This window comes from Porites lutea, chromosome 6 (assembly GCF_958299795.1).
Source record: "Porites lutea chromosome 6, jaPorLute2.1, whole genome shotgun sequence".
Lineage (NCBI taxonomy): Eukaryota > Metazoa > Cnidaria > Anthozoa > Scleractinia > Poritidae > Porites > Porites lutea.
Window position 1 is genome coordinate 13,390,163 of NC_133206.1, and position 12,294 is coordinate 13,402,456.

The 12,294-nt window shown below is 40.5% G+C and overlaps 1 protein-coding gene across 1 annotated transcript; it reads left to right on the forward strand.

The window, feature by feature from the left end:
• The first annotated feature begins 5,898 nt into the window (after positions 1-5,898).
• Positions 5,899-12,134, forward strand: LOC140940198 (uncharacterized). The gene is made up of 4 exons (XM_073389115.1): positions 5,899-5,954; positions 7,574-8,587; positions 9,991-10,099; positions 11,747-12,134. The coding sequence occupies exons 2-3, from the start codon at positions 7,640-7,642 to the stop codon at positions 10,078-10,080; spliced, it is 1,038 nt and encodes a 345-aa protein (XP_073245216.1). The 5' UTR covers positions 5,899-5,954; positions 7,574-7,639; the 3' UTR covers positions 10,081-10,099; positions 11,747-12,134.
• Positions 12,135-12,294: the final 160 nt, after the last annotated feature.

Consider the following 12,294-nt stretch of genomic DNA (forward strand, 5'->3'; position numbering starts at 1 on the left):
GTGGGGAAAATCCCAGACGATCGGGGATTTTACCGTTTCCCGACTGTCCCAGATTTTGCCGACTGATGAAAACTGGAAATCGTAAATATCCCCGATCGTCTTGGATGGACGGGGACAAATCTGGAGAATCGGAAATTGCTGGGCTCCAGTACCCCCGTCACGCAAGTTTCAATTTTTGGCGCACTTTCCATTTCCGGTCAAATCAGAGAGAGAATTGTGGCGATTATCCGATATATCTGGGACGGTCGGCAAAAACTGAAAGCCCCGATCGTCTGGGATTTTCCCGACATATGAAAACCAGGCTTTATAGTGCTAAAGTGGCAGCCTATTTATAACACAGAAGTTACGTAATCTTAAAATGTCAGGATTCGGGAACTTTCTTATTGGATAGCAGCTAAAAATAGCTTGTTTTCGTGATATTGTGAGATAGGCAGATAGCGGATCTCAACCGTTTTTGCGGTGTCATTTCGAATTAATACATCTTTTTTTTATGGTCGTCAACTCAATTTCAACTTATATCCCGGTGCTTGACGACCATTAAAGATGTATTAATTCGAAACGACATCGCAAAAACAGTCGAGATCCGCTATATCAAGAACACAAGCTATTTTTAGCTGTTAAAGCCTGGTTTTCATATGTCGGGAAAATCCCAGACGATCGGGGACTTTTTTACGGTCGGCAAAAAGGGAAAGCCCCCATCGTCTGGGATTTTCCCGACATATGAAAACCAGGCTTAACCAATAAGAAAGTTTGCGGATCCTGACGTTATAAAAATTAAGATTGTTTAACCGCTGTGTTATAAATAGACTGCCACTTTAGCACTATAAAAGAGACATCACGACACAAATTTTGATTTTTCAAAACGGACGACGCCAGTTGTAGTTTTTTGTCATCACCGACGGTCACTGCGTTGATTACATTTCAGAGACAGCACTGTTGCCGTGTGAGAAGCTGCCCAGAGCGTCCTTGCGACGGCCCTGCTTTAACCACCCGGTTATAGATTTTTATTCAACAGATCGCCTTGTCTTCCCGTGCAGATGATGTACATATCGTCGTCTCCGTGACGAAACGTGGTGGCGAACAGTTTGACGGAAATGTACAGTTCGCCCTGTCTCCTCTTGACGTACAGATCACCGTACGACGAAAATTGCCGCCGAAAGCAATTCACTGATGCTGTACATACCGTCGTGTCAATGATGATTATTGGTGGCAAACCTACCCACGGAAATGTACAGATCGTCTGGTTTCCTTGATGAAAATTGGTGGCGAATCAGATCGCTTTATCTACCTTCGACGAAGACTGCCGGCTAACCTATTCACGGCTGCTGTACATTGGTGTCTATGATGAAAATTGGTACGTAGCGCACCAACTGATTCACGAAATGGAAATTGGTGTTCGAAGCGCCTATTCCCGGAAATGAACAAATCGCCGTTCCGAAACTGAGAGAAAAAAAAACCCTCTCTCTCTCCTCTGCGCTTCGCAACTCGTTGTCAGCGATGTCACCGCTTCGTGGCTCGCTCGCTCTTTCGCGAAGAAAAATTTCAAGAGAAACCTCTGGGACCAGGATAGCGGTGAACCATTTCGCAGATGATTTGAAATTCATCGAACAGGTAGTCCATACAGATGGACAAGGTCATAGTCACCGGAGGTTTAGGGGCCGACTATGTTCCTCCCTCACTGCCTGTCGAACTACGAAGGTGCGTGTATTGCGGACTTACAGGTAGTCCATGTAGATGGACAAGATCATAGTCATCGAAGGCTTAGGGGCCGACTATGTATCTCCCTCACTTCCTTTACACATCGATCCAAAGGAATAACGACGTTGTCGTTGCCCAATGTGTTGTGTTGAGCAGACGTACAGAAAAAAAAAAACAACAACAACAACAACAACAAGAAAAAAAAACAATAGGGTTGTTATAAAAGGAAGGTACTAATGGGACACATAACAGTTATAAGCAGCACTACAAGACAACAGTTTGTTAGAACTATATCTTTTCAAGAAAAATGTTTCAAGTATCTCACGAGGAACTTAACTTCATGCAGACGAGCGAATGTCCAATGCAAGAGGAATGCGAGATCCACGAAGTTGACGACGAAGAAGAGCCCATGGATACGAGCAACGACTCGTCGATGGAAGGGCAGTGGCTGAGAGTGGCCGGTGATGTATTCTATGAGAAGCCTCCTAAAGCCATGGATATGAGTTGCTCTCCGACAGAGTGGCCCAGTGACCGCAGAGTTATCGATGCGTTGAAAACCTACATTCAAAAAACTGTGTGCGATGAATTGATAAATACCGAGTCTACCATGAAAAAGCAACTCAATGGACCTTTTGTATTGGACATGATGATAATGGAACAAATTTGCTGTTTGATGCAGGCAAAGCTGCAAGAGCGCCTTTGTTGTACAAAGCAGACAATGCAGTCTCCTATAATGGAACGTGTAATTTGTATGATGGGGCTGCAAACGAGCGTAAGAATAGTGCAGAATATCATGGAAGATATCAACGGGACAGTGGACAATATAATAAGCGAAATCTTCCCGACAATGAGGCGCTGAAGTCTGTGTTGAAAAGAAGAACACTTGTACTCTTTTGATTATTTTCGTATCAAGCGGGTCTGGAGAGACAGCGGTACCGCAAGCAATGTATCTTTCACTTAAGAATTTTGTAACAAAGTTGAGTTAACTATGGAAATGTTTTTATTGTCGTGAATAGTGCTACATGCAATACATTAAAGGAAGTGTTGATGTACAATCAGCTTTGAGTAAATGCTTATCAACATGAGATTTTGTGATGCGATCGGACCTTCTGACTGTAAGACAAACTTAAAGCAAGGGGCACACATACACCAACCCACGGCCTGGGCAATACCTCACGCATGCACACAGCCATATAACGCGGGCAGTGGCAGCTATGGACAGCTGTTTCGCCCTTCTTGGGGCTCATCAGCATGGCATAGCTGTCGGGTCAATGAACGAGGAAAATCCCCGTGTATCAAAGACCCTTTCTACTGTAGTAGGTTCGATTGTCACCATGATTGGAGATGATTTCCCTCAGGTAGTGTGGGTATATTTGAAAGTGTGGTAAGTGGGCCTTTTAAGTTGGTTTCCCTAATAGAAGAAGAAATTCGATGTCTAACTTGGACAAGGGTCGTTTTTGATACTGAAAATACTGTACAAAGCCTGATTTTCAATGTTAAAAGTCTGCACATATACAATTCTCACTACTTTACTTAAAATTTAGCTGGGATGATAGGCTAACCCTTTAACTGAAAGAATCCGCTTTATAATGTTAAAGAATTCGACTTTTTAACTAACGAAATGACGATTTTAGTCACTCAGCTTTGCCAAAGTCTATGCCATTTTCTTGGCACATTTCTGCCTGTTTAGCCCACCTCAACGGCTCCGCAGTGATATACGTAAATGTCCAACGAGTTCTCCCGAAGTCTGCTGGATAATGATTTATCCGGGGGATAGTAGAAGTTCTCAATGGGGTGGTGGCTTTTACGGTTATCGGCTAAAATTTTGGCTCTTTTACGGCTATCGGTTAATTTTTTTCAGTTACGGTTAAGGGAAAAGTTGAAAATTAACTTCTTTTGTTTCAAAAAGTTAAATATTAATTATCCTGTATTTTGTTGTATCTTTAAATCAAAATAAAGGTCTTCGGATCATCTCGGGATGAAATAAGCTATTCTTTTGAAAAATTTTAACATTTGATAGATCATACTTTTTATAAAGTATTGCACTTCTGATATTATTTTACACATAGAAATGTCAATAGTCAATTTAAAAATAATCTTTGTGAAAAAGCAAAAGCAGACACGCGAACGCCCAACTCAAGGCCGGGGCGCGACATTCATTATAACAGAAATGGCCGTTTTCACACTAGAGAAGGATTATTCGTGTGAGACGGGTTATCCGTTTGATGATTCGCGTCAGATAGGTGATACGTCTTAATTTGGCAATGGAATAGTTTTAATTTGGAATAAACAATCCGCCTGACTTTTGAAGACAGGATTATCCGTTCCAGATAGCCTGTGTACAGCCGCCCCCTCCCCTCAGAAAAAAATCGGAGAAGAGGTGTCTGTGGGGAGGGCGCGACTGTACACAGGCTAGTCTCAGACGGATGATCCATTTCTAGGTCTAGTGTGAAAACGGTCAATAACAAAATTTCCGTGTCCAGTGTTTTTAATGATAGCGAAGGACTGTACGGAACGACTGTCTTGCCGTTGCCTTGTCCGTAGGCCGCATTATTCCGCACGGCTGATGCCTTTCGGGTCATGTGGTCCGAGCGAGTTCGCCACTGAAATGTCTTGATGGAGATTGCGTGGGAAGACGCCGAACAGGTACAAGGCATGGCGATGTCTACCATAGCGTCCGAGAAAAACAGGGAATTGTTGTTTATCGGCAACGTGTTTTACAAACAGTGACATCTCTGCGTGTTGTTTCACTAGAGTTTTGAGGGCACGGCCTCCTGAAAATTGCAAATATTAATCCCCAGCAAGAAGCCACACTTTCGCTATGGAAAAAATTAGTTCCCCAAGAAAGCGCCGGAAATGGAGCCTAGGTCTTGGTTAACACCTAAAAGGCGCTTCCCCTAACGTGCGTACGGATTCACAATAGCCGGGAAATAAAAAACACAACCATAAGTGAGTTTAGTACCTTCCTTAAAAGTAGCAAATCTAGGGAACACTTTCTTTTACGGTTAACTCTTTTTTACGCTATTTACGGCTAACGGTTAAATTTTTTTAATTTTTACGGCTATCGGCTAAATTTTTGGCCGTTTTACGCCTATCGGTTAACCCCATTGAGACCCTCATAGTAAAGATGATGTGAACTGTGACAATACAAATTTAAATGAAGATATGCTAGTCGCCGTGGTAATTACAATTTAAGCAATTGCAAATTAACCCGTAAAAAATGTCCGGACCTCATCAAATTGGCCTGCTCCCAATGAATGGGTCTTCATAGCTCAAAGGGACACAGAGGCCATGGGTTCGAATCCCGTGAAAGTCCCGAAATTTTTATTCGGCTTTAATAATTTGCAAATATTGCTAAAATTGCAATTAGCACTGCGACGATGATATCTTCATTTAAAATCCAGGGATAAGCTAGGGATAGTCTTATCCAACTTTTGAACAACCGGACCCAGCAGATTTTAAACGCCTGGAACAGGCTAGAGCGTATCTAGACCTCTTGCTTTTAGCAAATAGAGAAACTGGAATTGTTGGAATCGGAGTCTGATTACGATTTAAATCGGAGCTTCCTTGAACCGGGTTTTAGGCAAACTCGATTGCTTGCTTTAATGATCGGTTTGGTTAAGGCGAGTGTTCTAGAGTATGGCTAATGAAATATTGAAAGGTAAATTGAAAAGCACAAAATTTCTACATAACTCATACCTGCCAAAGAGGCCAGACTCGAGATAGTTTCTTTGGTCTAGCCTAACATCCCAGATGGTACCATCACGTGGTCTGAAATGGGAAAACACAACTATAGACATTATAAAAAGGTCTAGTATGGATCTTACATGTAGAAGATAGCAGAAATTGCATTCCGTAGACGAAAATAAACTTGTCGGAACAATTAGAGTAGAGGGAATCTCTCCGGTGGTTATCTGGCCTGCGAGCAGGCTCACTACTTGTGCGAGTTCGGGGAAAATTTTGGCGGCTGAGCAAGAGGAAAAGTGACCTTTCCTCGTGCGAGGGCAGTGGAACCGCCAAAATTTTCCTAGTCCGAAATGTCATGCGTTAACGGGGTGAAGACATGTGACAGTTTCCCCGATCGTAGCACAAGCTCCAAATATTACTACAAAAAACCCTACAAAATATGAATAAAGGCCCCAGTCCCCGAACTCAATTACACAAAAGGCATGGGAACAAGCGAATAATCTTTTTTCCAACATGGCGGATGCTGTTGCACGAGTAGCACAGGAAGAATTGCTCATCAACCAATTCCAGTGGGTAGAAATATTTTTTTGTTCCTTCTTGAGTATTTAATGGATAGTTTTCATCACCTGTGTTAGTTACTTTGCATAGGTCTGGCTGGCTGGGTTTATAATTCAAAACTGTGCATTCACTATTCAACATTCGTTTTTCGTAATCTAATATTCAACTTCTCTAATTCAACGTTGTGTATTAACAATTTCACGTCCATATTTCAAATACTATTCACATGCAAATATTTTTTTATTACACTACGACGTTGTCTGAAAACGATGAGTCTCAAAATTAAGCTTACATAGGTCGTGTGAAGCTTTTTATGTGTATTAAACTAGTGTCAATTATAAGTATTTTACAAACAACATTTGAAAATTTATCTGAACGCAAATATGAAGTTTTCATTAAGATGTCCATTTGTCAAAAGGATGCACAGGGAGTACAGTCTGTACATGCCCAAAGTTGAGTTGTCTCCTTTGCAGATGTTATTTTGGTGGTTATTGAAGTCATTTTGATACAAGTTGTTTTGATACCAGTTTATTTAGTAGAGATAATATCAATGAGCTCGCCCCCTAGTGAATTAGCCCTGTATGTTTGCCCCCTACTTTCCAAGTTCACTATGCAGTGGAATAACTCCAAATTCTATTCAAATCACACATTTAGACATTTATTTAAAACATACCTGTGAATTGGCTTGTGTTATCGAAGGAAATCTCTGTAATGAAAGTGAGGAACACTTCAATAAGAAAACACCATCTACTTGTTTCAAATCCAACCTAAATCTAACTCGTAAGTCATGTATCATACTAGCCAAGCTTGTGTCTCTTCTTTGGCCTGTCAACACTGTATATTCTACTCATAATTAACCTGAGATTAGACAATCGCTTGGTGCGAATTGGTTCTCTGGTAATGTGCACTTGATCTCCCACTGGTATTTGTTAACAAAAGGAAACGAATTTAACCGCTCGTTTCAGCAGATGTTCATAGGGAAGAAATGCATGATAAAGCCCTAAGAACATCTGTGTGGTGGTAAAAGTTGAGTTTCCAACTCTAGGATTAGGGTTAGGGTTGAAGATACAAGATCTTTGATCACACCTCTTCACCTGCCATTTGAAACAAAATCTCAGCTAAGATCAAGGGTTGCAAGGGGTAATACAGATCACCAGCCATCCAGGTACAAAACTAAGGATAGATCAACAGCTCAATGTGACAGGGCTTGTAGAATTCATGTAGTGAGTGCTGTTGTAGGATTCAGTAAGTTAGAAGTATTGATGCAGTCTACACTGTTTCATAATAGCTTGGTGAACTCTTTAAGTTGTTAGAGGATACTGTAACATTTATTTTCTACAGACATTTTAAAGTATATTTCAGGTCATACATCCAAATAAATGGCAATGAGTTCAATCAAGTTTTAATTGTCAATAATGCCGCGAACAGTAATGACAGATTATGTGCAATGGTGAAATTTTGCACAATTTGACCTCAAATCACATCTTATCATATAACTGTAATTCAAGGAAAATTGAGTGATTTGTACAAAAGCATTAAGTAAGCATTAATTCTAAAGTTTATTAAGCTTTTCCAAGCTTTTACACTAATAATATATTTATTTTTCTTTCACTATCAATTTTGCTTGCAGGTAGTGGCATTTCCCCATATTAAGCAGTAGGAAAAAGTGAAAGAAGAAAAGCAACAGAACAAGAAAATGAAATCTGATAAAGTTCATTTACAAAAAGCAAAGAAGAAAGACCATGTCAGATATATTGAGGAAGACCGAGAAAAGCAAGATTCAACAAAGAAAAGAAAAACTGAAGATAACTGTCCTGATGAAAGAGAATTAATAAAAAAGCAGAAGAAAAGCAAGAAGGATAAAGAGCATACAGCACTGTTTGGTTCTAGTGAAAGTGTAAAGGAATTAAAAGAGAAAAATAAAGATATATTTTCTGACAGAAAACGGTATGAATGTACCACACATTTTGCAGCCTTGAATGAAAGTAAGGACTTCAAAGAAATCTCTGACAGTTTCAGCGGTAGTAAGAAAAAGAAGAAACAGAAAGAAGAAAGGGAAATTTATTTTGCTCAGGTGTCAGAAGAAATGGACAAGTCAGTGCTCAAACATAAAGAAAAGAAAAGGAAATCAAAAAAGGAGATAAGTGTGGAAGGTGACTTGAAAATTGGTTGCAGTGATGGGATTGTAGATAACAGACAGAAAAGGAGAAAGCACAAAGGAGAACCAGAAGGAGAATACTCCCTGGATATTGGAAGAAGGAAAAAGGAGGATGCTGAAATCTTAGTTGGTGATAGTGATCAAGTGAGTGAATTGACAGATGTTGTTAAGAAGAAGAAGAAGAAAAAACTTGATTATGGTGATAATGTTGATAACAGCAAGAAGACAAGAAAAAGAAAAGCAGAACCAGAAGAAGAATACACCCTGGACGTTGACAATAGAAAGAAAAATGAAGTCAATGGAGAGTCAGAAGTCGTCAAAAAGAAGAAGAAAAAGAAACCAAAAGATGATCCAGGAGGGAACTCGAAACCAGCTATACATCCAGGTCTTAGTTACCTACGTACATGGAATAATGACAAACAAAATTGGAACTTTAAGAAAGTGCGTCAAGTCTGGCTTCTTCAGAATATGTTTGACCAACAACAGGTCAGTAAAGCTAAATGCATCTGCTTTACTTTTTCATTATGTTTTCCCTTATGTTTTAACCATTTTTTCTTTAAAATATGCCAATTTTCTTAAAAAAGATCCAAGAACATGGTAGGTCCATTGAAGGATATAAAGACTAGCCCTACTGTACAGGGTGCAGAGGAATTATTTGTGACCTTAATTGCAGTTAAATTTTTCAGTTGGCTGCGCCAATCACCTTTGTTTGCTGTAGAATCACCCTGTTACATTTTTGTTATGTAACATATTTACATGTACTGCAGACCAAAAGGACTGAGGATGCCAATATTGGCTTAGATTGTATACTAAAAACCCTTAATGACTGATCCCGAGGGAAATAGTTAATTTTGTTTCCTGTGAATCTCATTGTTTGACAACATTGAGATTTCCTGAAAAAGACATTAAACCTCGCTGTAATAAATGGCAGAGGTCGGTGAACTTTAATGGGTTTTTTGAATGCGTCATCTTTCAGGCGACAGTCGCTCTCACTAAATGATGGATAATGTTTTGCCAGGTTTGTAACTGGATCGCATGACAGTTTGATCGGTCAAGTTCAAATTCGATTCCACAGTAAACAAAGGCGATTCATGCTATCAGCTAAGTAAAATTTAACTGCGGTCAAGGTCACAAATAACTCCTCTATACCCTGTATACTTGTGGGCAACGGACAAAATACTTGTTTTGCTGTTTCTTTACCAAAAATTTATGTCCTGTTTGGGATGAGATCTCAAGTCCTGGTATTCTGTGGCACATTCCCGTATAGGCCCCCGTGCAAGGGCTAAGAAAGGTGGATGTAAATCTTACAACCTACATAACAAATAGTTTGTTTTCAGTATCCACTAGTTTGAGATTTATCACACAGCTTGCTATCAGAAGAAAATGGTAACATCCTTTATACTCTCTACACAGTTACTCTTTAATACCGGAAATTAGTAGAGGATGGCAGACAAATTTTGGCCAAAAAATGACCTGGAAACAAGATTTCGCCTAGCCTGCGTAGCAAGCGTTTCCGCGCGGTTTCGGAGTAAAGAACAAGGAACGAGAGTCAAAGACCGCGCAAAAAAATGGCGTGAGTAAAAGGGGGGGGAGGGGTGGGGAAGAAAGGAAGGAAACCTACTCCCTCCCCCTACCCCCTCTTTCATTTTTTGGCTGTCGTTCCATTTTTCGCGCGGCCAAAACCGAAAATCCCATTCCTCGGTCTTCCTTTACTCCGAAACCAAACGGAAACGCTTACTACGCAGGCTAGATTTTCCCATACCCCAATCCTGCCTATACCCCTGATAATTTATGCCACAGAAAGTTGTTCATCCGGGATGAAAAACTCGTCACGCCTATCCTGTAGGCAAGCCGAGAACAGCCATCAAACCTTGATTTTTTTTTTTTAGATTTCTGATGAGGACTTCTGTATTCTGCTCAAATATTTGGAAGGCTTAAAGGGAACAGCCAAAGACAAGACAATTGAAATGGCGGAGTAGAGAATCGATAGTGGCACAGGTACATACATGTATTCTCTCTTTCTAAACCTGAGGTACTTTTTGAGCCTTAAAGGTTCATGCAAACTGATTGTTTGATGGACTGATATTTTTTTATTACTGCTTTTGCGTCATTTGTGATTGGCTAACTAATTTCACGCCACTTTTTTTTAACCAATAACAAGTAAAACGAAAGCCCTCTGTGACACTTTTTCACGCGATTTCCCGCGTTTGACACCGCTACCATCTTGCTGGTTTTTGATTGGTTTGTTGGATTGGCCGCATATATTTGGTTTGTTACTTTGGGACAGCAGTACACGAAATGTTGATTACGTGAAAAAGTGATAACACTACATTGATAACGAAGAGTAAATTTGTACCACAAACACAAATTTCTCTTGATACTACTTGAAAACTCCACTTCTGATGTTCAATGTCATATTTGGATTGAAGTTTGAATAACGAAATATTAGTGTTCTGGTTCAAGTAATTACCCCCGCCCTTCGAATTAGAGCCCCCATCTCGTCGAAGAATTTAAGTTTTCGAAAGCTTCCAGGACACTAATTTACAGTACTTTGGTTTTAGTTTTTATGTCAGGAAATTTATCGAATTTAAAACTGTGGAAACTGCCATCAAATTGAGAGAAGCCTAAAAATAACCACTTAAAACATAAAAAGAAGATATAAACAACACAACAAATACAAAAAATGAAAGAGACAAATGGAAAAACTTAAAGAAGATTAAAACGTATTGCAGTTGTGATTTGGGAAACTTGTTCAGGGCCTAACAGTTTTGTAAAGGTCGTTCATGTTTTGTAACGTTTGATATAATGCTTGGGAGACATAACTGTTTGACAAGTTTGAAGCTGAAGTGATTTCGTAATTTTCAGCAGTTTCCTCTCCCGGCAGCGTTAAGTTCCCTAGTAAATGAGGACACGTCATTGGCAATATATTAGAGACCTTTAGATACACCGTTTTCGTGTACGGTTACGGGTAAATTACCCGTAAACTGCCGCTTTTTAGCCCATCCGCTTATAAGCCCCCCCCCCGGTTATAGGCCCACCTACATGTAAACAAGAAAATACATCCGATTATAAGCCCATCCGGATATAAGCCCCCCCGTGTTGTTACAGTTTTGATTTTGTTTTGAAATTTAACTGAATTCGATTTATTTCTGCCTTTTTAAGGCTTCAATTGTAAGAGTAATAAATTTAAATCATACGTCGATCAACAGTGCTGTTGCTCATTTCGAAACGTTTTTTTCGTCCACTTATAAGCCCATCCGGATATAAGTCCTCCCGTTTATAAGCCCACCTAAAACCCTTTATGAACTTGTATAAGCCTAGGGCTTATAAGCGGCAGTTTACGGTACCCGTTCACGTAGCCGTAAATACGTGTAGATTGCCTCTTACCCCGCGGGAGAAACGGGTAGGCTACCGGTTAGGATAGTTACGCCATTATCGCATCTGGGAAATAATGGTTGCCTTTTATAAAACTACGAGGCAAATATGTTCGCTTACCCGTACCCGTACGCTTAAACGGTGTATCTTAAGATCAGTATTAACACAAATCAACTTTAAAGATGGCCGAGACGTAGCTCCTTTAAAGCACTCAGTAAGTAATCTTGTCTGATATGTACGCTGCTCACCTTGTTGCTATTTTGTGAACAGGCGAGCAAGATGCTGTGGTGGAATCACGAGTGCGACAAGTTCTTCAGCTGTTAACGAAGTAAAATTAATTCAGCTGTTCAAGATCTCTGCTGCCAGATAGAAAGAACCATTGCCCCCTGCCGTGGTACGAGCTGACGACGACCGTGAGCTGACAACCTCGTTTCCAGGATCCTCTCCTACTCGTCCCTCAGAGCGAGAGAGCTCCGGGGGGACTTTAGGAGAGGATCCTAGAAACGAAATTGCAGGAGCTGAAAGTAGAACACCGTATTTATTCGAATAAGCGCCCAACCTCGAATTAGCGCCCACCTCGAATAAGCGCCCATCCTAAAGGCAGAAAAAGTTAATAAGCGCCCAGCCTCGAATAAGCGCCCACTCCACCCCACCTCCCTCCCACTCCCACTTAAACTCAAGTAAGCGACCACCCCCACCCCCACCCCCCCCCCCCCCAAATTGAATAAGTACTAATAAGAGACTTCCCCGAAGACGGAGTTTTCTACAAAGTATTTTACAGGAACCTTGCCTTGTTACGTCTTCGCGTTTTGTCATTA